This window comes from Vigna unguiculata, chromosome 2 (assembly GCF_004118075.2).
Source record: "Vigna unguiculata cultivar IT97K-499-35 chromosome 2, ASM411807v1, whole genome shotgun sequence".
Lineage (NCBI taxonomy): Eukaryota > Viridiplantae > Streptophyta > Magnoliopsida > Fabales > Fabaceae > Vigna > Vigna unguiculata.
This window is the reverse complement of record NC_040280.1, coordinates 5413825-5441203: the sequence shown is the minus strand read 5'-3', so window position 1 is coordinate 5441203 and position 27379 is coordinate 5413825. Positions and strand designations below refer to the sequence as shown.

The window sequence follows — 27379 nt, the reverse complement described above, 5'->3', positions numbered from 1 at the left end:
GGTGGCCGTGCGGTGCTGGTGTGGTGTGGTGTGGTGTGGTGGTTGGGAACGAAGATCGAAGAGAATGCAAAGAGAATGAAGAAAGCACGAAGACGAAAAGGAGAAATGAGGGGGAAAACCCTGCTGAGAAAAATAAGGCATACTACATCGGTTAAACAGGAGAACCGATGTAATATAATTGCTATGTGCAAAAAAGCTATTTTTTTTTAATTTTTTTTTTAAAAAATGGGTATTACTTCGGTTGTGTTGGGGAACCGATGTAATATAGTTCGCAGAAATTTCAAAAATGCCACCGCGCACTATACTACATCGTTTTTCGTGTAACTGATGTAATATCTTGTTGTAATATACCATTTCTGCACTAGTGAAATTACGGTAAAGGAAACATAATATTATCAAATATTCAATATTAGGAGTATGGTTGTTTCTTTGATATCAAATACTTTAAAATAAATTATAATTGTTTACATTTTAGATTAGAATACCAAATAAAATTTAATGAGAACACAAACATTTATTAAATTTGCAAACATTAATGAAACCTAGTTGATAAACTTTAAAAATATTTTTTAAAAAAACTATAAAAGAAAAAATATTTTTAAAAAAATATAAAAGGAAAAAATATTTAAATTAAAATATATTTTAAATGTTTGTTTACTTCAATTTTTTAAATTATAATGAATCTATATTTTATACACTAATAAAAGTTATAATACATCACTTGATCAAAATGATGCAAAGAACAAATAATAAACATAATAATAAAATTTTAACATAGATCTTGTATCTTTTGAACCACAATATATGTTGGATGGTGGTAAAAAAATATTCATGGCAATTACATTAAATTTTTATATTATAGTAAATAAAAATTATTTATACAATTATATTGAAAAAATTAAAGTATGATTGTAATGAGTTAAAAAAAATTAAATAAAATTTATCAAAACAGTATTCTACATGATGAAAATAAACAAAAAATAAAAATATTAAGAAATTATCAAATGTGTGTCTTATAAACAATTTGGAGACTATTGGAAGGAATCACACAAAAAGAAACAAATATATAATTAAGGGTATGATAAGATCAAAAATATCTTAGAGATCTAAGAAAACTTTTCAAATATCAACATATATACTCAATGGTTGATAAAGAAATGATGCAAAGAACAAATAATAAACATAATAAAATTTTATCATAGATCTTGTATCTTTTAAACTCCAATATATGTTGGATGGTGATAAAAAATATTCATGATAATTACATTAAATTTTTATATTGTAGTAAATAAAAATTATTTATACAATTATAGTGAAAAACTTAAAGTATGATTGTAATGAGTTAGAAAATAAAAAATAATTAGATAAAATTTATCAAAATAGTATTCTACATGATGAAAATAAACAAAAAAAATATATTAAAAAATTAACAAATGTGTGTCTTATAAACAATTTGGAGACTATTGGAAGGAATCACACAAAAGAAAACAAATATATAATTAAGGGTATGATAAGATGAAAAATATCTTAAAGATCTAAGAAAACTTTTCAAATATCAACATATATACTCAATGGTTGATAAAAAAAATGACGCAAAGAACAAATAATAAACATAATAAAATTTTATCATAGATATTGTATCTTTTAAACTCCAATATATGTTGGATGGTGATAAAAAATATTCATGACAATTACATTAAATTTTTATATTGTAGTAAATAAAAATTATTTATACAATTATAGTAAAAAAATTAAAGTATGATTGTAATGAGTTAGAAAATAAAAAATAATTAGATAAAAATTATCGAAATAGTATTCTACATGATGAAAATAAACAAAAATAAAAATATTAAAAAATTAACAAATGTGTGTCTTATAAACAATTTGGAGACTATTGGAAAGAATTGCACAAAGAAAAACAAATGTATAATTAAGGGTATGATAAGACAAAAATTATCTTAGAGATCTAAGAAAACTTTTCAAATATCAACATATATACTCAATGGTTGAGAAATAACAAAAATTGTTTTAGCGAAATAAAAGAGTTATTGAAATGAAATAAAAATTAATAATAATAAGTAAAGATTTTTTTTATATTACCAAGTAAATGAAATGTTTATGCTATTAAACACTTAAATTAAGAGTATTAAATATTTTCATGTGAAAGAAAATATACAATAAATAAAAATATTAAAAAATAATAGAAATATTCAAATGTTAGACATAATTTTTTTTTAATTGACATACATCATTTTAACATAATTACATAAAGATTATGATAAGATAAAAAATATATTGGAGATGCGAATGAGTTTCATGACAAACCAAATATTTAGAAGAAATAAAAAATAAAAAGAATATATAGGGTTACTTAATTAATTGTGAATATTTTAATAATTTAAACGAGGATGGAAATATGACGGGGACGGGTATTATGGCGGGGATATATTCATCCCCATCCCCATCCCCATACCCAATTGAAAAAATCGGGGATTCCCCATACCCATACCCATACCCATACCTAGTCAATGCGGGGATTCCCCATTAAAACGGAGACGGGTTCGGGCAATACTCACGGGGACGGATTTATTTGCCATCTCTAATTATAATCACTATATTATAAGAATTGAGGTGAATGTGATGATATGCTTGGTTTGGCATGATTGATTGAATTTTGATTAAGTGTTACTTTAATGCAATGTTGAGTATTACTGGACATGTTTTATTTAGGAATTTCTTTTATGAATATCATTGCTTATGGTTAGCTTACCCCTATTTGTTTGTTTGTGTGTTTGTTGCATGTGCGATGATCGTATAACGTGTGTTATACGGAAGCAGACAGTGATGCAGATATTTCTGACTCAAAGTAGATTGCGGAAAGGATGAAGTGAAGTTGAGGAATTATGATTTATTTTGTTGATTTCAATTAAACAGGGAAGACTATGCAATTTTCTTTTGATTCCTAGTATTTAGTTGGAACTTTGTTTTTTAATTATTACTATTTCAAATTAACATTTGGATTACCTATTTACATTTAAATTGTAAGTTTCTTTTAAGTGCCTTTTCGTGATATAATCGTTTTATTTTTAAATAAAAATGAACAATAACACCTTCTCATGACATCCTAAATTTGGGGTGTTACATTCACAAAATCCACTTTTTCACCCATGTACCCAAAATACTCTTGCAACTCATAGAATATCAATAGTTTTCTTTTATGATCAATAATTTTAAAACAACAAGTTGAAGCCACCCCATAAACCCATCCCACACCTAAAATCATCATCTTTCTCAATTTTCAAATAGTACACCGTTAAAGTCCTATATCCAAAATTAATCATCAAAATATCAAAAATCTCAACGTAATTCATATAAAACTTTTTTAAACATCAGGGAACAATAAAATAAATGCAAATAAATCATAAATCAAAACTAATTATTCTTTTTCAAAAAAATCATGTTCATAGAACCATACTCTACCACCTACAACTTCATCAACCTAAAAGCAACTAGATTGTTATAAGCAAAATAGCCCAAAAAAATATTTTCAATACCAATCACGTAAGACAAATGATTAGTTAGCTTGCCCCACTTGGTTGTAGTACGCAACACTCCAAAAACTTCTCACTACATTCTTACTTGTTTCTTCAGATCTACTTAGCATGGTCTTTCTCATATAGCATAACTCTTCACATACTCATTTTTTATTTATTTATAGGTTTCACTTTCACCCTTAAAACCCTATAAACTCTTAAGAGATTTTATGTAATTATTCTAATAAGCACAAAATATCATATATATCTTTTCATATATTTCTATTTTTGTTTCTTAGGAAAAAATCTTATTAGATATCTCAAATAAAATCTTAGACCTTAAAGATAATCCTTATAATCCTTGGAGATAAAAGAAGAAAAATTCCCTTAAAGATATATCCCATGCATTCTATAATATTTTAAAAATGATTCCCGTACCATCAAATCTTTTATCTCTTAAGAAATATAACAATATGTAGATTATATATTAATATTCACCTTATCTTCTTCTTAATCTTTCTTTAACCGTCAAATCTTTCCTATAATAATAATTCCCATAATAAAAATATTTCAAATATCCACCTTAAAATTCTTTAAAATAAAGTAAGTAATAATAAACCATTATATGTCATGTAATAACTTTTAAATAAATATATTTAAAATAATTAACTATCAACTATTAATATCTAATATCTTTTTAATTAAATAATTACTAAGTACTTTTATTGTTTACTTAAAATATCTATTTAACCTTATGTATTTATTTTTCTAATTATTAAAATTTTCAAAGGTCTTATATTCCCCCAAACCAATGAACATTTTAGTCCTCAAAAATGGTATAAGATTACATGCTTGAATTGCCTTTATTCCTACCATAGTAAACACCCTGTCCGTACCTTGGAGCTTGCCTCCATCTAGTAATCTCTGTGGCACTCCTTCCACAATGTCTGACCTTTTCCTATATGGACAATCTTTGGCAATGTGCCCTTCTTTCTAGAATATATAGCATTTCCATTCGTGAATATGAGGATAGTCTCTTCCCCAATGAGACCCACTATTACAACAACTTGTAGCAGTCTGTTGAGGACACTCCCCTTTTAGGTGTGCTCCTCCACACTCATAACACTTCAAATCTATTGATTGTGACTATTGAGGCTTATCATATGGCTTCTTCTGATGTCGACTGGCCTTCCCATTTAATGGCCCTACCTTCTGGTGTTGTTCCACCCTATTTGGTGCAACTTCCAATTTCGATGGCTCTTGATACCATTATGGTGGAGCTCCAAAGGTGCGTGAAGAACTCCATGGGTAGCGAAAAGTGGATGAAGGAATGGAGGCAAGTAGAAAGGCACTTGCAAGCAATGGAAAGTGAGAGAGGTGATAGGATTTCCTAATCTATGCTAGCCTAAGGAAGGTGGCTAGAGGTAGAGAGAGAAAATCTCTAGAAAGGGGTGACTCTCAAAGGTAATAGAGGGAGGAGTGCTCTCAACTCAAGTTGCATCTATTGCTTAAAATTTCAAGAGTGTCTACAAATGAGTGAAATTTTGGCTTTTATACGAAGCCATTTACACATGAGAAAGGAGAGCCATTGGATGGAGTGGGCCTTGATCTTGGCCCTTAGATCAAGCATGGAGAAGGAGACAAGATCACGCCTCTTGGATCTTGGCTTGAAGAACAAGAAGGATTCTTAGCCTTTAGATGTGATGGCGAACCTTAGTCAAACCATGAGCAGAGGAGCCTCCTTGTCTTGATAATCTCGGCCATATATGAAAAGAATTGGGCCGAGCCCAATTTGAACCCATCTTATGTTCCTTTCATGTCTTATGTATTATTGGAAAGCAAAGCCCAAACAATGGCCCAATTTAAATCTACACTACTAGATTTACATGCACTTCTTCAAGTCTTTGTGATCTCTTTGGCCCATGTAAAGAATATGAGAAGCCCATTGAATTTATGATCATCTAATGGGAGATCCTTTTGAATCTTTGTCATAATTGATCTTGTAATTGGGCCTTTTAATGGGCTTTGGCTTGGGCTTGGGCTTGATGGGGTCACATCATCAAGTTTGATCCTAAACGTGTTTATGAAAAATGGATGTAAACAAACTTCCTTTTGTAAAAGGTGCTTCTATACATAAAGCTCCTATGTTTAGAGGTATTAACCATATATTTTGGAAAATAGTATGAAAATTTTCATTGATTAAATTGACCAAGGAATTTGGAATACAATTATGAATGGACCATATATTCCTAAATATGTTGTTGATAACAAGCAACTTGATGGGCCTTGGAATATTTGAACTGAGGAAGAATGGAAGTTTGCTCAATATGATTGTACAACAAAGAACATCCTCACCTCTTCATTAAAAATGGATGAGTTCTTTAGAGTTTCTTGATGCAAATATGAAAAGGATATGTGGGATGTACTTTAAGTCACACATGAGGGAACTAATGATGTTAAGAGAGCTAGGAAGCATGCCTTGATACAAGAATATGAGTTGTTCAAGATGCAACAAGGTGAATCAATTGCGGAATTTCAAAAGAGGTTTAAACACATTATCAACCACCATATAGGCTTGGGAAAAGATTTTGACACAAAGGAGCAAAAAATCAAAGTGCTAAAGTGTCTTGATAGAAGTTGACAACCGAAATTTATGACCATCTCAGAATCAAGGGATTTATCCACTATGACCACTACTGTATTGTTTTGGAAAGCCAATAGAGCATGAGAATGAGAAAAATAAGCTAAATGAACAAGAGTCAAGTGAAAAAAGGTGAAGAACATACCCTTGAAGTCTAGCCCCAAAAAGAGTGATGAAACCGGGGAAGAGGTGGCTGAATCAAGTGGGAATAAGAACTTGAATCTACTAGTTAAAAGGTTTGGAAAGTATCTCAAGAGGAAATGTAATAAAAGTAATTAGAAGAGGTACAATTCTAAGCTAATGATTCAAATAACACTCCTAGTTTCTCTTTTTATAGTTGTGGTAAGCAAGGACATATAAAAATTGAATTTTCAAACATTAACAAAGGAAAAGAGAAGAGTTTTGACATGAAAAAGGAGAATAAGTCCAAGGAAAGACGTGCATACATAACTTTAGAGATAATGATGATTCAACAAGTCGCTCATCACGAGATGGAAGTGAAGAAGCAAACTTGTGTCTCATGGCTGGATATGAGTCGTCATCATCAAGTTAAGTAAGTTCTATGTCATAAAAAGATAAGAATGATTATAATAAATTGTTGCATGACTTTGAAAGCTCTAAACAACTGGCTAGAAAACAAAGTTAATCAGCTAGAATTAGAATTAGCTGATTTAAAAGTTGATTTTGAAAATCTGGACATGATTTACAGTAATTCAACTTGTTGTGAAAATCAGTTGGCTGCAAAACCTTGTGAAAATTGCACTGTTTTGAAAAATCAACTTAAATATCTTTTAAAAACTTGTGCAAATTTCCTAAGAGGGAAAACAGACTTAGAAGTTGTTCTTGTCTCTAAAAACTATGTTTTTGGAAAGGTTGGAAGTTTGTAAGTATCTTTTCAACAAGTGAGTCAAATGATATGCCATTTATTTCTTGCAATTTTTGGAGGAAGAAAGGTCATGTGTATAAGAACTATGATGCAAGGAAATATGAAGTTCCTAAGGGGTTTATGAAATAGATCCTAAAAGGATCAAGAAAGGTTTAACCATGTTGGACCCAACTTATCAAAGGATACCATGTAATATGAATTTGTTTTGCAGGTCATAAAACTTGACAAGAATGATTTGTGGTATCCAGTTGAAGGATTGAATCATAACTTGATAAGTATAAGCCAACTTTGTGATATAGGATTTAAAGTTTTTTTTGAACCTAATCATTATCTTATCTTTGATGCATTTGGTAGCATAGTGTTAATAGGGAAAAAAGTCAATAAAATTTACTTGCTTGATCTTCATCATGCATCAAATAGCATACAATGCTATATTAAAAAAGAGGATGATATATGGTTATTGTATAAAAGGCTTTGTCACATACACATGCAACATTAGAATCGATTAAATAGAAAACAACTAGTTGAAGGTTTACCAAACAAAGGTAAACCTTCAACTAGTTGAGAACGATAGAATATGTGAATCATGTCGAAAGGGAAAACAAACCAAGGTCTCTTTTAAACCTAAAAACTTGTTTCAACTGAAAGGCCCTTGGAATTGCTTCACATGGATTTATTTGGACCTTCACAAACCATAAGTCTTGGTGGAAACTTCTATGCATTATTAATAGTTGATGACTATTTTATATTCACATGGACATTAATTTTACCAACCAATAATGATACTGTTCCTGCAGAGAACAAATAAGATGAGTTAGGCACAAGTGTCACCTTACCATGTAGTCCGCTATCTCCTCATTTGGTCTCTCCCCAGTTGATACATGTCAGCTTGAACCCAGGAGGGGTTACCTGCAGAAGAGTCTCCGAAGCTCAAGTAAGTCAAAGCTCTCAAAAAGTCAAATCAGTGATTAATGAATGCGTACCTTTAACTCGTGGGGTCCATGCGTATTTATAGAGCATTAATGATGTCTAGTTATCCAATGGACCGGGCCTTGGCTTGGGCCCTAGCCTAGGCTATGAGTGGGCCTGGGCCCTAACCTAGGCCCTTAAGGCCCATCGAACGCGGGGGTTTCCATTTTACTAAGTCTTCGAGAGCGGTCTGATCTGTTTACTTCTTGGCTTGTCAAATGTCGTCCTTGGCCGCGTACTATCTATGTTGGCCACTTTGTTGTTACTTTAGCCTTTGTTCAGTTAAGTTCGAGACCATGGCGACCCAGGTCGTGTACTTGGGTTGTCTCTGGCATGTTCGTGAGGGTTATCATTTATATGGTTAAATTGACCAGGTCCGGTATAAGTGAGACTGACTCGGCCTAGGTTGAATACTTGGCTGCCTTGATGCATTGTTTACTTATTTGATTGATTTTGGTTAGGTGTGGTACACCAGTCCTCCAGCCTTGTCCGATATGAGTTGTCTGTCAAGGGTGATATGTGTTGGTATGCTAGCGGAACCTGCTAGGTGTGATACACCAGTCCCCCAACCTTTAAGTGTGATGAACAGTGTTAAGGCTAAAAAAGTGGTAACCGTCTGAAGGTAGGTGAAGGGGTGTCAGGGGTCAAATCAACACGTTTTGGCGCCGTCGTTTTTAAAGGTCGTATCTTTCGCAATGATGGTGTCGATTGGTCTGGGGTATTATTTTGGCGGGAAAAGTTTTCGTCGTTTGGGATCTTGGACTATAAATATAGGTTTCAAAACGGGAGAGGAGTTACTTGGTTCATTTGCGAGAGTTTTGCATTCAGAGGTCTTGTGTGCGCATCATACTGTCCGACTAGTTCCCAAATTCAGCCGACATCTCCTCGTAAACACGAAAAAAGGTATGTCTAGTAGCGATAGTATATCGTTATCTACGTCTAGTAGTAGTGAGAGTACGGAATCGAAGAGAAGTAGGGGTAGACAATTTGATGAAGTGGGTACAAGTTATGGAGGCATGACAAGTGGGATTCCAATGGAGACTGTGAGGGAGGTTCGAGAAGATCCCCTTGAAGAGTTGGCGGAAAGTGACTGGCCGGCAAAAAGTGGCTATGGGTGGGCGGCTACCGACATCTGCAACCAATCATCCTTGTTCTGGTGGTCTCGTCTACTGAACTCTTGGCTAAACTGCACACTTGTCATCTCCAAGGGTGTCAGTGGGGACATTGTTTCCTTGGAGAGGGTCAATGCCATCGACCGGGTATGTCATGGACAGGAGGGTGCTACTGAGAAGTTTTTCTACATGTATATGTGCCATTTCTCTCAACTTCATGTGCGATTGCTGTTAGATGGATTCACTATGGGCGTATTGCGGGCACTGAATGTAACACCTACGCAACTACATCCGAATAGTTGGGCCTACTTGCAGGCCTTTCGCATCTTGTGCCAGTCCTTATATTTGGAGCCCACTCCTTATGCTTTTTTGTATTTTTACGATACCAGACCCCGGCGGCCGACTACTTGGTTATCTTTGATAAGTCGCCCCAGTATCAGCAGACTGGATGCCTTTTCTCAGTCTTTCAAGCATTTCAAGGACGGGTACTTCAAGGTTGTCGTCAAAGAAGGAGGCAAAGCTCATTTTTTGAATGCAGATGGGAGTACCAAATTTTCCTTTAGTTGGACCAGCAATCCTTCTCGGTATAAAGACATGGGGATGAATGAGTTGTCGGCTGGTGATAAGGAGGTGGTGGGGATGTTGTTGAAGTTTGTTGATAAGTTGCCCACTAAGGGCCTAGTTAGAGTTTATAATTTGGTGCATCTGATAATAGATATCGAAGGTATCTGTTTATTACTTAAACTATGTTAATAATTCTAAGTTTTTTTGATCCAAATTGTAATGTATTATTGTAGGGCATATGGCGCAGTCTGGAAAGAAGAACTTAGCGCTTTTCCAAACGCTAAGGAAGGAGATGGCCGCTAAGGCCAAGGTAGTTGGGAAGACTGATGTTCCTAACTTGCAAGAATCCATGGTGGAGGTGCATGTGCACGGCGGGACGAACAGGAAGGCTGAGTTGCCGCCTCGACCCGGGAAGGGAAAAGACGTGAAGAAAGTAAGGGCGGTCTTGCTCGGAACAGGGTCGGCTAGCGGGACAGGGTCAGCCAGTGGAGAGAAAGGGCCAGAATCTGGACTGATTGAATTGCTGGAGATATCTGTGAGGAAGGACATTTCAATTACTCTCTCGGATACCATTGTAAATTCTATTGACGGCATGGATGCGGACCACCTTGTGAGGACAATGGTCGAGTTTGGAAGCAAGGCTTTAGTGTTGAGCCGACGTGTGGGGTCTCTTTATAAGATGGAAGTGAAGGAGGGGGGTCGGGAAAAAGTGGAGGAGCTGCAGGGGAAGGTGGACAAGTTGGAGGAGGAAAAAGCTGCGTTGGAGAAGGCAAATGAGAGTTGGGATGCGGAGAGAAAGAAGTTGGTGACTTGGAGGGTCTGTTGCTTGGATTTTGAGGAGAAATTGAATAAGAGAATAGGGGAATTGGAAGAGGACTATGATGACTTGAAGGATAAGTATGATGGAGCTGTTGGTGAGCTTGATGATCTGAAGAATAGCATCATACAGTAACACATCAACAGTTTTGAGAAGGGATTGCGTCAAGCAGCTTTTTTCCATCAGGATGTGGACGTAACGGATTCAAGGTTCGATGTGAATAAGGATGTTATTGACGGGAAGTTGGTCCAGGAGGATGAGGACAGTGGGAATGAGGAGGCGCAGGAGAAGGTGGCGGAGGAGGAGAAGAAGGCGGGCGATTCCGAGGAGGCACCTGCCGCAGCAGACTAGGATTTTGGTCTTAATTGATTCAAGAATATTATTTGAGCCTATGTCTGTAATATTTGGTACATTTAGCTAGATTGGTACATTACTGCACTTGTGTTTAAATGCGATTAAGATTTTGTATGTTATTATGTATGTTGTGTTTTGATGATATGTGGTGGATGTGTGATACGAACGATTGTATGTTAAGGGTGTTCGACCCTGGCCGCTTACTTGGGGTAAGGGTGGGGAACTTAAACGAATTAATCATAATATAGGGGTGTTCGACCCAGGTCGCTTACTTGGGGTAAGGGTGGAGAACTTAAACGAATTAATCATCATATAGGGGTGTTCGACCTAGGCCGCTTACTTGGGGTAAGGGTGGGGAACTTAAACGAATTAATCATCATATAGGGGTGTTCGACCCAGGTCGCTTACTTGGGGTAAGGGTGGGGAATAGGGATGGCAACGGGGCGGGGCGGGTACGGGTATCATGATCCCATCCCCATCCCCATAATAAAAATTCATCCCCATCCCCATCCCCAAACCCAACGGGTATACAACTTTTGACCCATCCCCATCCCCACCGGGTAACGGGTATTTTCTTATACCCATACCCATACCCATTTTTTTATTGTTCCATATATCAATTAAATATTTTTTATAAAAAAAATTTAAAAATCACACCAACGGAATCATGATACTATCAAAATATTCAATATTAAAATAACATACTCTTTTTGATTTTCATGATGTCAAATATTAAGAAAATATTATAATAGTATAAATCTCAAATTAAAGTATCAAATAACAACTAAATAAAATTCAAATAATTATATAAAAGCTAAAAAATTACACATTACTAAAATTTTATAATAACCAAAATATTTATTAATTTTACAAATGATCAGTGGTTTCATTTGCATTCGATCCACCTACACATAGAAAAAAAATGAAAAATTAGATATGATATAATAATTGAAATTGAAAATTTTAATTACTAGAATATAATGTACCTTCTTCATCAGATTCATTTTCACTCATGAGAACATCTTTTCCTTTTAATTTTTTAACACCTACAAACACCAAATGTAGAATATTAGATGAGAATTCACAAAAAATACTAACAAAAAATATTAATAAATTTGAGTAACTTACCTAGATGGTTTGAGTTCCATATCCAACTTCTTGTACACATCAAAGCCTCTATAGTAATATGATGAAGTCGACTACGGTGAGAAGTTAATATCTGACCACCAGTACTAAAAGCAGATTCAGAAGCTACAGTTGTTATTGGAATAGCTAAAACATCCCTTGCAATTGCTTGAAGGGTTGGAAACTTTAACCCATTTGTTTTCCACCATGATAGGATATCAAATTCTTGTGTAACCGGCAAATTATCTTCTTCCAAGTAATAATCCAACTCTGTTTTCATAACTGTAGTTCTAGATTTTTTCTTTTTTTCCATAAACTCTAAAAATTCATTCGCATCATTATCAACATCCTTTCCCAACTCCAATGATGTAGCTCTATAAGAAGAAGTTTCATTCTTTTTTGATTGATATTCCAAAACCAAATCATAGCACATTTGACGAATCCTACTAAGTTTCAAATCAAAATCATTACCATACAATTTATAAAAATAATATTCTAACATGTCCATCTTGTACCTTGGATCTAAAACTGAAGCAATTGCCAATATGTTATATAACAAAAAACAAAGAGAATGAGAAATATGTTATATATATATATATATTATATTATATTATATTATATATTATATTATTATTACTATGTATATATATTATATGTGTGGATATCTTATGTTTATATATATATATATATATATATATATATATATATATATATATATATATATATATATTTATAGATATATATTTATTTTAAGTATATATTATATTATATTATATAATAATATAAATATAATAATATATATTATATTATTATGTATATATATTATATGTATATGCGTAGATATTTTATGCTTATATATATATATATATATATATATATATATATATATATATATATATATATATTTCTTTTAAATTTTTATAAATTTGTAATGTTATAAATTTGTTTGTAAAAGATCTCACTAGTTAAATGATTAATTTGTTTTATACGTATATATTATATATATTATATTATATTATTATGTATATATATTATATGTATATTATATTATATTATATTTCATGTATATGTGTAAATATATATATATATATATATATATATATATATATATAAAAGTATATTTTATTTATATGTATATATACTATATTATATTATATTATATTATATTATATTATATTATATTTTATGTGCCAATATATTATTTATTTATATATATTTTTTAGATTATTTAATAAATTATAAATAGTTTAGTAATTTAAGCGGGGACGGGTATTTGGGCGGGTATATATATATATATATCCCCATCCCCATCCCCATCCCCAGTTGAAAATTTCGGGTATTACCCATACCCATACCCATACCCAGTCAAAGCGGGGATTCCCCGTCAAAACGGGGACGGGTTCGGGTGATACCCACGGGCACGGGTTTATTTGCCATCTCTAGTGGGGAACTTAAACGAATTAATCATAAGATAGGGGTGTTCGACCCAGGCCTCTTACTTGGGGTAAGGGTGGGGAACTTAAACGAATTAATCATAAGATAGGGGTGTTCGACCCAGGCCGCTTACTTGGGGTAAGGGTGGGGAACTTAAATGAATGTGAAAGAAAACACATGAGAAAGTCGTATGGTTGGGAACCCTTCTTTTTATTTATTGAATAGGGGTGCCTCGTTAAAACCTCCCTGGCCAAAACCCTCCTTAGGGAAAAAAGACCAGGTGAGGAAAAAGAGTACACCCGGGGTTGCAAGTATCGGTTCGATTACAATGTACATTCAGCTGAAGTAGAACTTGAGGTGGGATACATTCCAGGTGTTGGGAATCTCTTCCCCAGATAAGTGTTCTAGGCGATAAGCTCCTCCTCCTGCATCTTCGCGTATGCGGTATGGGCCGTCCCAATTGGCGGAGAACTTGTCATCCTTCTTTCTAGCACTGCTGGCCATTCTCCATACTAGGTCCCCGATGACGAACGATCGTGGACAGAGATTTGCATTATATTTCCTGGCAGCTCGTCGTTTGGCAGCTAAGTTGCGTATCTGGGCTTTTTCTCTAAGTTCGGGTAGAAGGTCGAGATGCAAGGCCATGTTTTGGTGATTGTGGTTCGGGTCGTACAATTCTCAGCGTAGGGATGGCTCGCCAATTTCTACTGGTATCATGGCATCGGCGCCGTAGACTAGACTGAATGGGGATTCGTTTGTTGACGATTGAGGGGTGCATCTGTAGGCCCATAGTACTTCTGTTAATTCTTCGGGCCATCGGCCCTTGGCGGTATCCAATCTCTTGCGTAGCTCTACGAGGATAACTTTATTCGCCACCTCTACTTGTCCATTGGTTTGTGGGGTGTTCTACAGAGCTTGTGATGTGCTTGATGCCTAGGCCAGTGTAGAATTTGGCTAACTCCTTGTTAATAAATTGTCGGCCATTGTCTGTGATGATGGTATGTGGCACACCATATCTGCATATAATGTCCTTCCACACAAATTGTTGAACTTGCTGGGCCATGATGGTAGTTAGCGGCTTGGCTTCTATCCATTTAGTGAAATAATCGACGGCTACAATTAGGAATTTTACTTGCCCCTTGTCGGGTGAAAAGGGACCGAGAATGTCCATTCCCCACTTAGCGAATGGCCATGGGGACAGTATGTGGTGTAGTTGTTCTTGTTTCTGGTGAATAAGGTTGTCATGTTTCTGACATGGTCTGCATTTCCTGACAAGATCCTGGCAGTCTGCTTCTATGGTCGGCCAGAAGTATCCGGCACTAAGAATTCTAGTAGCCATGGTGCGTGCACCGGAATGATAACCACAAATACCTTCGTGTAGCTCTTTGATAATATATTGGGCTTGCTCTATCGTGACACATTTAAGGAGGGGTTGACCATATCCGCGTTTGTAGAGGTCATCACCTATCATGGTGTACCTGGCGGCCTTAGCCAGCCAAGTTTTGTCCGCGTCTAGGGGGTTGCCGGTTTTGAGGTATTGGATGTAGGGGGTGGTCCAGTTTTGCCTTTGGGAGGGGGTGACGTTGTTAGCTGGGGTGTGGGTTAAATTTTGACAAGTGTGTGTGATGGAAGGTGTGGATAGTGTTTGCTGTAGTAAGGATCGGTGACGGTTTTTTAGCTTGGTGCTGGCCAATTTGGAAAGGATATCGGCCCTAACGTTGTCGGTTCTTGGGATGTGTTCGACGCGGACTTGTTCGAAGGCGGATTGAATGACTGCACGGACCAGATCGTAATACTGTAGAAGGATGGGGTCTTTGATCTGGAACTCGTCATTTAGATGACCTATAGTAAGTTTGGAGTCGGTTTTGCACGTTAATCTCTTGACGCCTACCTCGCGAGCTAGGGAAAGGCCGGCGAGGATGGCTTCGTATTCGGCTTGGTTATTTGACGTTTTGAAAGCAAAGTGAAGGGGATTTTCAATGAGGATGTCGTTGGGGCCTTCTAAGACGATGCCAGCGCCGGCACCCCTTAGATTTGAGGAACCATCTATATGAAGCGTCCACTGGTCCTCTATAGGTGTTTGTTGTAGGTCGTTGACGAAGTCTAAGAGACACTGGGCTTTGATGGGGCCGTAGGGTTCATAGCGGATGTTGAATTCTGATAGTTCCACGGCCCATGATGACATACGTCCGGCTAGATCTGGTTTTTGTAATATTTTTTGGATTGGGTAGTCTGTCTTAACAGTTATGGTGTGGTTTTGGAAAAATGGGCGTAGGCGGCGCGTGGACCAAAGATAGGGCCAGCTTTTCCACCATTTGGTATCTGGTTTCAGGATCTTGCAACATTCTGCTCACGAAATACACAGGATGTTGTGTGCCTTCTATTTCTTGGACAAGCGCGGTGCTGACGATATAATCGGTGGTTGTGATGTATACAAGCAGGCGTTGATGGGTGTCCGGCTTGTGGAGGATAGGTGGGGAGGTTAGGGTTGTTTTTAGTTTTTGGAATATTTGTTCACAATCATCAGTCCACGTGAACCGGGTAGATTTCTTTAGGAGTTGGATTATGGGTTGGGTTTGTTCAGCTAGTTTGAGCAGGAAACGGGAAATGGCTGTGAGACGGCTAATGAGACGTTGGACCTCCTTAATAGTAGTGGGGCTGCGCATTTCGATGATAGCCTTTCATTTTTCAAGGTTAGCCTCTATGCCGCGTTGGGTTAACATAAAACTAAGGAATTTACCCCGGTCAACGTCGAATACACATTTATCGGGGTTGAGCCGGAGGTTGTATTGGCGTAGTGCGGAGAAAACTACTGACAGGTCTTCAGCGTGTTGGTGATGACTTGGGGACTTGACAACCATATCGTCGACGTATACTTCGACACAGTGTCCCATTAGGTGGCTGAACACCTTGTCCATTAGCCGTTGGTAAGTTGCTCCGGCGTTTTTGAGGCCAAAGGGCATGACCCTATAGAGGTAGTTGGCATCGCCCGTGATGAAGGCGGTTTTGTGCATATCTGATGCGGCCATAGGGATTTGGTTATATCCTGAATATGCATCCAAAAAACTAAGCAACTTGTTCCCTGCCGCGCCGTCCACAAGTCGATCAATGTTGGGTAAGGGGTAAGCGTCACGAGGGCAAGCCTTGTTCAAGTCTGTGTATTCTACGCACATCCGCCATTTGCCATTGGCTTTTTTCACCAAGACAATGTTAGAAAGCCAAGTGGTGTACTGAGCTTCTTCTATAAATCCTGCGCTCAGTAGCTTGTCGGCTTCAACCTTGGCTGCTTGTCGACGTTCTTCGCCAAGCTTGCGTTTTTTCTGGGATACATAGCGGGCTTCTTTATATATGGATAGTTTGTGGGATGCCACCTAGGGGTCCACTCCAGGGAGGTCGACGACCGACCAGGCGAAAAGATCGGTGTTGTTGATAAGGATAGGTGTGATGGTGGCACGCTCGTCAGAGTTTAAACCGGTGCCTAGGTTAATAGAGTGACCATTGGGAAGTTATAGAGGAGAGGTGTCCTCAACTGGTTCGAGGCGAACATCCCGGCCTATTCTGGGGTCAAGGTCTTCGCCGGATAGGGCTATGTTGGAGCCAGGGGGTCGTTCGATATGGTTGGTTTGTTGGATTGGGAGTTGTGGTCGCAAGCTGGCCATGTAGCATTCACGTGCCAAGCATTGGTCGCAGTGGATGGTAAGGATGTCGTCGGACGGGGCAGGGAACTTCATGGCCAAGTGAGGGGTGGAAACGACGGCGCCAAGGGTATTGAGTGAAGGACGGCCCAAGAGGATGTTGTAGGATGTTGGCGCGTCGACGATAAGGAAGCGGATTGGGATGGTTTTAGTTTGGGTTCCCTCCCGAAAGATGGTGTGGAGGTCAATGTAGCCCCGGGTGGATACCTGTTCGCCAGAAAAGCCATATATTGGCTCGTCATATGGGACCATGGCGGTGTCAGGATGTTGAAGTTTTTGGTAGGTGGCCCAGTAGAGGATATCAACAGAGCTGCCCTGATCAACTAGGACTTGCTTGACAGCGTAATTTTCGATTTCAACAGTGATGATCATGGGGTCATCTTGTTGGTGGTCGAGGCCATGAAAGTCATCATCTGTGAAGACGATAGGAGACATACGACGTCTGTGGTGGGAATGGGTGATGTGGTTGATGGATTGTATATGGTAGATGTGTCTTTTTCTGGCAGAAGAAGTGGATCCTCCGCTTGTGAAGCCACTAGAGATGGTGTTAATGGTGCCACGTAGGGAAGGGTTGGCAAGGGTGATGTCAGCTCCGGTTCTTGCCTGGTGGGTTGGGTGCGGTGTCTGTCATGACGAGCGTCATGTGGAGGACGTCTGTGGTCGGATCGGGGGGTGGCGGGTTCGAGAGGAGGAGGAGTGGTCGTCTCTTCAGATGAAGCGGCGAAAGTGGCCAGCACGGACCAGTTCTTCTATTTTATCCTGGAGTCTTTGCATTCTTTTGTAGTGTGGCCATGGTTGCGGTGATAGCGGCAATATTTGGTCATATCGACATTGGGAGGTGTGGTTGTCTTGCGTGGTGGAGGGATTAGATCGGCTTGTAGGGCTTCGTCGAGGATGCGGGAGCGGACTACGGTAAAAGGGGCGTATCTGGTGAAGCGAGGTTGGCGAGGTTCGCGTGGGCGGGTATCAGGACGTGGGTTAGGCTGTGGGGTGGGGTTGGCAGTGGTGGCTGCATAGTCGTTGCAAAATTTGGTGTGGAGGGTTTGCATTTCCTCCATGCGAACATAGTCAACTGCACGTAACTTGAGTTCGTGCATGGAGGCAGGTGGGTGGAGATAGACGTTGTTGGCGAAGGGGCTGGGTTGTAAGGTAAGGGCCATGCACTGGAGGATCATTTCCTGATTTAGGTGTGGTGTACGAAGGGCTGCCTTGCTGAAGCGATCTATGAACGCTCTGAGTAGTTCATTTTGTTCTTGTCGGATGCCTAGGAGGGATATGGTGGTAGTTTGGTGTGGGCGGCTGCCAGCGAAATGGGTAGAGAACATGTGGGAGAGGACATCGAAACTGTCGATGGAGTAAGGTGGAAGGGTTGTGAACCATTCTAGGGTAGGGCCCTTGACGGCGTCTTGGGATGTATATAGGGCGACATGGGCGATGTAGACTTTAAGGTGTTCGTCAAGGTCGGTTTCGCCAGTATAGCGATCCAAGGTGAAAGGTTCCCACTGGGCTGGAAGAGGGGTGTTGGCGATAAAGTCAGTGAAGGGGTGATGGCGCTTGGGCTGGTGGGAAGGGAGCAGGTGAGGTGGGTGGGATGGTTGATCATAGCGGGGAAGGTGGAGGGTATGTTGTAGGGGATCTGGGTGGTAGGGAGGGTAGCGGCGGGGGTTGGGGGTGCGGTGAGCCCTGGTTGGGTAGATGGGAAGTGAGGGGGATGGGTGGCGGGGATGGGTGTTTGTTGAGTGGTGGTGAAGGTGTGAGGGGTGGGGTTGTACTCGCTTTCTTCCTCTGTGGGCTGGAAGGCCGGAGACTTCGCAGCTTCAGAGGTTTCTTTGGCTTTTCCCTTCAGATTGGGATCAGCTTCGATCCTTCTCCTTAGGCAAGAGTTCTCTTGCCTCAGTGCCTCCATTTCGTCAACGCTGCGTTTCTTCAAATCTGCGAGTTCTTGTTGCATCTTTGCTTGACCGTCTAGGATGGCGGCCAGATCAGGGGTGATGCCAGGAGGTCCAGAGGGACCAGCATCTGCTTGCTTGTTCACTCCAGATTTGCTACGGGTGGAAACCACCTTCAGAGAAAAAATGGGTACTAAAGGTGTTCGTCTCGTGCCCCACAGTGGGCGCCAATTGTTCCTACAGAGAACAAATAAGATAAGTTAGGCACAAGTGTCACCTTACCATGTAGTCCGCTATCTCCTCAGTTGGTCTCTCCCCAGTTGATACATGTCAGCTTGAACCCAGGAGGGGTTACCTGCAGAAGAGTCTCCAAAGCTCAAGTAAGTCAAAGCTCTCAGAAAGTCAAATCTATGATTAATGAATGTGTACCTTTAACTCGTGGGGTCCATGCGTATTTATAGAAGATTAATGATGTCTGGTTATCCAATGGGCCGGGCCTTGGCTTGGGCCCTAGCCTGGGCTATGAGTGGGCCTGGGCCCTAACCCAGGCCCTTAAGGCCCATCGAACGCGGGGGTTTCCATTTTACTAAGTCTTCGAGAGCGGTCTGATCTGTTTACTTCTTGGCTTGTCAGATGTCGTCCTTGGTCGCGTACTATCCGTGTTGGCCACTTTGTTGTTACTTTAGCCTTTGTTCAGTTAAGTTCGAGACCATGGCGGCCCAGGTCGTGTACTTGGGTTGTCTCTGGCATGTTCGTGAGGGTTATCATTTATATGGTTAAATTGACCAGGTCCGGTATAAGTTAGACTGACTCGGCCTAGGTTGAATACTTGGTTGCCTTGATGCATTGTTTACTTATTTGATTGAGTTTGGTTAGGTGTGGTACAGACACATTTCATGCTTTTAAAAGGTTTGCCAAGGTTTTAGAAAATGAAATGAGTTTTAAAGTTGTTTCTATAAGAACTGATCATGGAGGAGAGTTTTAAAATGAAAAGTTTGAACATTTTTTGTGAAAAACATGGTGTTAAACATCACTTTTCTACTCCTAGAACTCCACAACAAAATGGAGTAGTTGAAAGATAGAATAGATCACTTGAAGAACTTTATCGAACCATGTTAAATGAAAATTTATTACCAAAATATTTTTGGGCTGATGCAGTCAACACAACTAGTTATATGTTAAATCATGTGTTGATTAGACCTATTTTAAAGAAAACTCCTTACGAGCTTTTCAAAGGTAGAAGGTCTGTTTTCTCTCACTTAAAAGGGTTTGCTTAAAATGCTTCATTTTGAATAATGACAAAGAACAACATGGCAAGGTTAATGCTAAAACAGATAAAGGTATATCAATTGGAACCAATCTTGTATGATAAAGCATGTTATTTGAGTGAGTTTGGTGATTTGCATTTTTCTGCAGAATTTCTTAGAATATAAGTCTATTGATTTTACATTTCTATCTGTTAATTATGCTATTTGAACATGTGTGGTCTGTAGCAATAAACATCTTATTTGTTGGTTAACTGAATTCAAATAGTAAGGGTTTTTACAAGTTTTAATTGAGCATATTTTAAGCACTCTACCAATTCAACTCTCCCTTCTTGACTAAGAAAGTCATTTTAAACCTACATTTATGTTATAACTAAAACATATGAGATGAACATTTTTAATCAAACTTATATGAGATAGTTAAAACTAAACTATCAAGAGTATATTATATTGAAAATAAACTTTGTATGTCTAACACATAGATCATAATTGTACTATTTCTCCATACACTTCACTCAATTCTTGTGTACCTACTTTTCTTTGGTGACATATTTGATTAAAAAATTTCTTTCAATCTAGTTCAACTAATATATTTTCTTTTATCAACTAAGTCACAGAAAAATAATATTGCCTCATCTTCTATAGAATCAAATATTGTACATTTGATTAGATTAAAGTTCAAAACTATGTATATGATTTGTTCAAAAATTAGAGATAAGTGTCATTCTTAAGTTTAGGAAAAATTAGGCTATAATAACTTTACGCCAACAAGTATCACTTCGATTATTTATAGATAAGGTTATAGGAACTCAATTATATAGAATAAGGTTACCTTGTTGTATATAAGGTTACATAAATAATATTTATACAAAATTAACTAGATTGATAAATATGTCAAATATTTATAAAAAACTTAGTATTAGATACGAGTGATAGGGGAGGGGGAGGGGAGTTGAATTGGTCTTTTAAAAAATCATGCTCAGTTTTAAACTTGTAAAAACCTTTTTCTTAAATTTGATTGACCAATGAATTTGGCTACATATCACTTTTGAATCACACATTTGAATTGATTGAAAATAGGAGTAACTAATTAAAATTCTAACAGTGATTATACAAAAAAACCACTTAACACTTAGATTTCAAATATGATAAATTTATCTGCCAAGATCAATTACAATTAATATCAGATGCAATGTTTTATCAATTTATTATGCAATCATATAAATATTCTTATGAAAGATCACACAACTTGAATTTCTTAATAGTTTTAAACTAAAGGGAATGCAATGTAGAAAAGATAAACCAAAAAATATATATACTGGTTCACTCCAATGGAGCTACATCCTGTCAGTCAAGACAACCTGAGCTTGACTTTCCAATAATTAAAGAGATTTGCAATATCCTTTCAAAATCAACTCTAAAAAAAAACACCCCACACATCAAGTTTCTTGAATCACACAAAAAAGACAAACTACACAACAAGAAACCCTCTTGCAGACCTGAACTCACACCAGGGACACCACAAATGCACAAGAAAGATCAAACCTCAAGATTGGCTCTCCCTAGCCAACCAAGACACTTTCTTCAATGCACCAACCAAGAGTTATTACGGCTTCAACACCTCTGAAATTAATTTCGAATAGTAATAACAGTGACTTCTTTAGAGAGAATGAGATCTTCTGATTTCCAAAATGATTTTCACGCAAACGCTTAGCTGCTCAATCTTGTAGAATAATAGGCTTTATATCTTGTAAACTGACTGATTAAAAATACTTCTCAATTGGTTGGTTTCACTTATTTTAAGTGAAATCAACTGATTTATTATTATTTTAGCCGATAGAATATGTTGTTCACAGAACTATAAACACAAGTTATTTAACTTGTTAAATCACTTTTTTAACATATTAAAAACTTGTAAAGATAGGCATAAAACTTCTATCCTAAGTCAGATCCATCGTCAAGCTTCAAGTCCTTTCATACCAGCCAATTCAAACTACACTTCAAGCTTGATCAAATCTTCAACCTTCATCAAGTTTTTATGCAACAAATCCTTTTGTGCCAACATAAATATATAATGATATTATTTATCATTTATAAAAATCTCATTGATATCTCATTCTTATTTAATTATTTTGTCTATGATTGTGTCCTCATAAGAAAAAATTAAGGTACATGCATAAGAAAAAAATATAAAAATCATAAAAATCATATTAATGATGTGAATGTCTTTGGGTAAGTTTGGTGTGTAAATATCTATTGATATTATTTATAATCTATTACAATCAATTGATTCAATCATATAATGTTATGTTATATTATACTTCAAACTTCTTTACCTACAAATATGAACAAATTGTACACAAGATTCATTTATATAAGTCTTTGTTAATATTTGTTTTGAATATTAATGTAAACACATAATTTTAAAATAATGTCTATGAAATTTTTTAGTGGTTTACTTAAATTATGAGATAAAGACACCTAACTTAAGGTTGAATTAGTTAGCAAATATCAAGGAAATTTCTTTTTGAAATAGTTTTTTATCGTCCAAATAAGGTGGATGGACATAGTGACCACACAAAGACAAAACAAAATCTCATTCATTGTCTTATAAAAGGATTCCATAGCACCCTTATGCTCTAATCACAAGGGGAACAACATCAATAACCCATAAAATTAAAAATCCAATAATCACCATGGCAAGGTCATTTGTTGTTGTTGTCCTCTTTGTCTCAGTTTTGTGCTTCTCCTCTGCATCAGCTCGCAAAATATCTGAAAAATTCTATGTTGAAGGAAAGATTTATTGTGATCCTTGCCACTTTGAATTTGAGTCTAGACTCAGCTTCCCTTTATCAGGTAACTTTCCCTAATCATGCAACACCCACATGCATTTACAGTTATACATGTTACAATTTATCATGAAGTTTAAGTCCCTATCATAAGCCATTGACGAAGCATAAAAAAATGTTTGAACATGTTTTGGTAGGTGTGAATGTGACTCTAGAATGCATCAATGGAAAGAATAACACAATGACTTATATGAAGAATAGCACAACTGATGCAAATGGCTTGTACCGCATCCCTGTCCGTGGTGATCATCAGGAAGACATTTGTGTGGTGGTTGCAGACTCACCAAATGAGGGAGAATGCAAAGAGGTAATGCCAAACAAGTCCGATAGGATCATCCTCACCAACAACATGGGTGCTGCCTCTAGGGCACGCTTTGTCAATCCCCTTGGGTTCATGACACAAACAATTGATTCCCAATGCAACATCGTTGTTCACGAATTAGGACTCGACAACCTTGATGACTAAGTGGAATAGAAATATCAATGAACTCCACCCACAAGACAAAAAATGTATCATTTGTGATCAATTGTCTTGTATCATTTTAAGTAACCATTATCCATGATGTTTGTTATTTGCAAACACATTATTAATGAAATAAATCATATTTGGAGTTTGGTACATCACTCTCCTTAAAGTGATTGAATCTATAACTTACAATATATATCATACATGGATTTAACACGTATTTCTTGATTAATAAACAAACATAACCACTACAAGAAAAAGTATCTATAGTGATACTAATATTCATCACTAAAAATTATAAATATGTCACTAATATCATCTTGTGACAACAATTAAGATGTCACTAATAACTTTGTCACTATTGTACTTGTGACAATATTTTTATATATCACTAAAATTAAAGTATATTGTGACAAAAATAATTATCACTAATAATTTTTTATAATAGTGACAAAAATACACTATCACTAAAATTAAACTATATTGTGGTAAAAATAATTGTCACTATAGTAATTTGATGTAATAGTGACTAAAATATACTATCACACATATACGATAAATTAGTAGTCACTAATATATATTTTATATATAATAACAATATCAATTAATTGTCACTCTTAATACTCTAATTACTATTATATTTGTGACAATATTTTAAAATTATGTTATTAATTCAAATATTTTAGGATAATTATGAATTATTTTTATAATTATTAATTATTTTTTATAATTATCATTAGAAATTATGTTAATATTTAATTGTCACATTCCTTCTATATCATAATAAATAGACAAATAATTGAAAAGTGTTAAAAATTATGACTAAAAATCTGATATTACATTAATATTCCAAATTTTAATAAAACTAACTGTCAATTTTCTAATAGCGCCAAATAAAAATTTCTAATAGCGCCAAATAAGAGCGCTTATAATTTTTGTTTAGTAACCGAACTTTCATAATAAAATCCTCATATATTAAACAAACAATTTTATATTTAAATGTTTTTAAACTGTTTGATTTTATATAATAAAAAGTTTAATATTTAATCAAACAAAATTTATAATTATATATCTTTGCATTAATATAACTTAATAATGATTATGTAATAATATATCCTAATAACGCTAGCAAACAAATTTTATAATCTTTTTAAAACAAAAACAAATCAACTGTATAATATATATATATATATATATATATATATATATATCATAAATAAGAATCGATTTTATTTTTAGAGATATAAAATTAAAGATGATGTTTAATAAAATATATAAAAAAATAAATTTAGTTCATACTTTATAATTAATTTATTGATTTAATTTTTAATTTATTAAAATATTATTTGGTATATTTAATTAAATTTAATAATTTAGTATATTCAAGTATGTAAAATATTGGGTATCTATTGATATTTGAGATATATGTAGATCATAAATTATATGATTTTGAAAATTATTTTAATGTTAAAGACTAAGCTTTTTATTCCTTGAGTAGCAAGAAAAATAAAAGAACAAATTCTTTATCATGCATTCATCTTGGGGTTTTGACACCTAATTCAAACAAAAAGGTTTCTACATATTGTGTTGGTAGAAGAAAATAGAAAACAAATTTTTATCCATTCATTTATGTGTTGACACAATCATGCATAATGTACATATTATTCATCAAATTCAAAAAGGAAAAGAAAAAAATAATTTCTACCTTTCATATTGAAACTCTCTTCGATCATACCAATAATTATCGAATCATTCCTTCAGAAAATGAAAAAAAAAGGTTTAGTTGGTTCGTTAGGTTAATGATCCTCTTCATTCATATGAAATGACCTATATACCAAACTCAAATTCTTTAAAAAAATATGGTTTCTTTACATACGACCCTCTTTATATGAATTGTCACTAATTTCATTTTGTTCCATTTACATTGACAACACCCTCTGCGTGGGAATGGTAATCAATTTGCTTGTATCAGGACCCTCTCCAAAGAAATAGTAATTGATCTCTTTATGTTTCATTTAATTCGAGGTCTGTTCTATTGGACTGGTCGTTTGCACCTAGACTATGTCCATGAGATTTGCCAAATATATTTTTTCAAATCGAGACATTTACTTGGTATTTGTAAGAGCTGTCAAAACGAGTAACCCAGCCCTATCTAGCTCGACTGACCACAGATTGATCACTTAGTGAGCTAACGTAACCCGGCTCACTCATTAGCGAGCCAAAAAACAATCCAACCCGACCTGGCCCACTGTGGGTTGGTGGGTTAAACGAGTTGGCTCACAAGCTCACTTAATTAAAAAAAATACAATTTTTTTATTTTTTGTTTGAGTCAAAACTAGATTATAATTATAATTAAAATCTAAATAAACTTTAATACAATCCAAATACAGACCAAAATAAAAAAAATACAAATTATCTATGTGTTAGCTAAAAAGAAATCTAACATGACCCAAAAACAAAGTCCAACTTAACACAAAATACTTATATGACCCTTTATTTGCAAGTTGATAAGCCAACTCGGTCTACCACGGGTTCAACCCGGGTGAGCAGGGTTCTAGGTGACCCGGGTAAAAAATCAACTCATATTGAAATTTATAAAAAAATTTCAACCCAACCCAACCTGAACTCGTGGTGAGTCGGGTTGGCTCGCGGGTTCCAACTCATTTTGATAACTCTAGTATTTGTCACCAAATCTTCGTAAATAAAGATCATCTCCTTGAAAATGATCTAATCCATCTTTCAAATGATAAAAAAAAAATTAAATTGGGACCCTTTACATGATAATGTACTATCCTTTCGATAAAAAATCTTATCCTTATAAATGATTGAATATTTAAACTTCAAATTTTAAAAAAATTAAAATTAGAAAAATATGTTAAATTTAGATATTTCAAATTTAATACGTTGAATTTAAATTTAAAATGGATATATTATTTATTAATATCATAGTATAAAAGTATGTGCAAATAGATAATTTAATGTATTAGTGAAATTAATGTTATGAATATGAAGTGGCCTAGTGGAAATAGAACTAATTTTTAAATAAAAGAACTAGAGTTTAAATTTAAAATAAAACAAATTTATTATTTTTTTAACCGTTACCGATAATATAATGAAAGTTAATATTATATTTTTATACAAAAAATAATTTTGTCATAATAACTATGATATTTTGTTGTTTTAAATAAAATTTTTAAAAAACGGTTACATATATAAATAATGACAAATTTTATCTCTATCACTATTAATTATATTGTAAAAAAACAGTTATTTGTGACATATATATTTTTTCATTTTTAATAATTTATTTGTGACAAATTAAAAGATAATTATAAATTATATATAAATGGTGACAAAATTTATATTTATTATTGTATTAACCACGTTGTGACAAAATGAAAATAATATCTACTTATAAAATAAAAATATGGTACTTAGATCTGATCAAATAATTAATATTTTATATATATATATATATATATTATTTTAAACATAGGAAATAAATTTGTTATATATTATTATTATTATTAATGAAACAAATATTTTAGTATTGTAATAATTAATAGTTTATCACTAATAAAAATAAAAACTAAGTTATTAATATTTAATAATTTATATATTAATAATAATTTTATTTAATAAATTTTTTAATATAGTTTTTGTGACATTTTTTTTTATTTTATCACTATTATGATTAAGGTATAAATATACATTTCGTACCCAAACTTTTTCGGAAAGTTCAATGTGGTACCCGAACTTTAGGAATGTTCAATTTGGTAC

The 27379-nt window shown here is 35.2% G+C and overlaps 1 protein-coding gene across 1 annotated transcript; it reads left to right on the top strand.

Annotated features, from left to right (window-relative positions):
• Positions 1 to 22941: 22941 nt before the first annotated feature.
• LOC114174729 (olee1-like protein) lies at positions 22942 to 23744 on the top strand. The gene is made up of 2 exons (XM_028059574.1): positions 22942 to 23140; positions 23271 to 23744. Exons 1-2 carry the CDS (start codon positions 22981 to 22983, stop codon positions 23597 to 23599), a joined length of 489 nt encoding a protein of 162 aa, XP_027915375.1. The 5' UTR covers positions 22942 to 22980; the 3' UTR covers positions 23600 to 23744.
• Positions 23745 to 27379: the final 3635 nt, after the last annotated feature.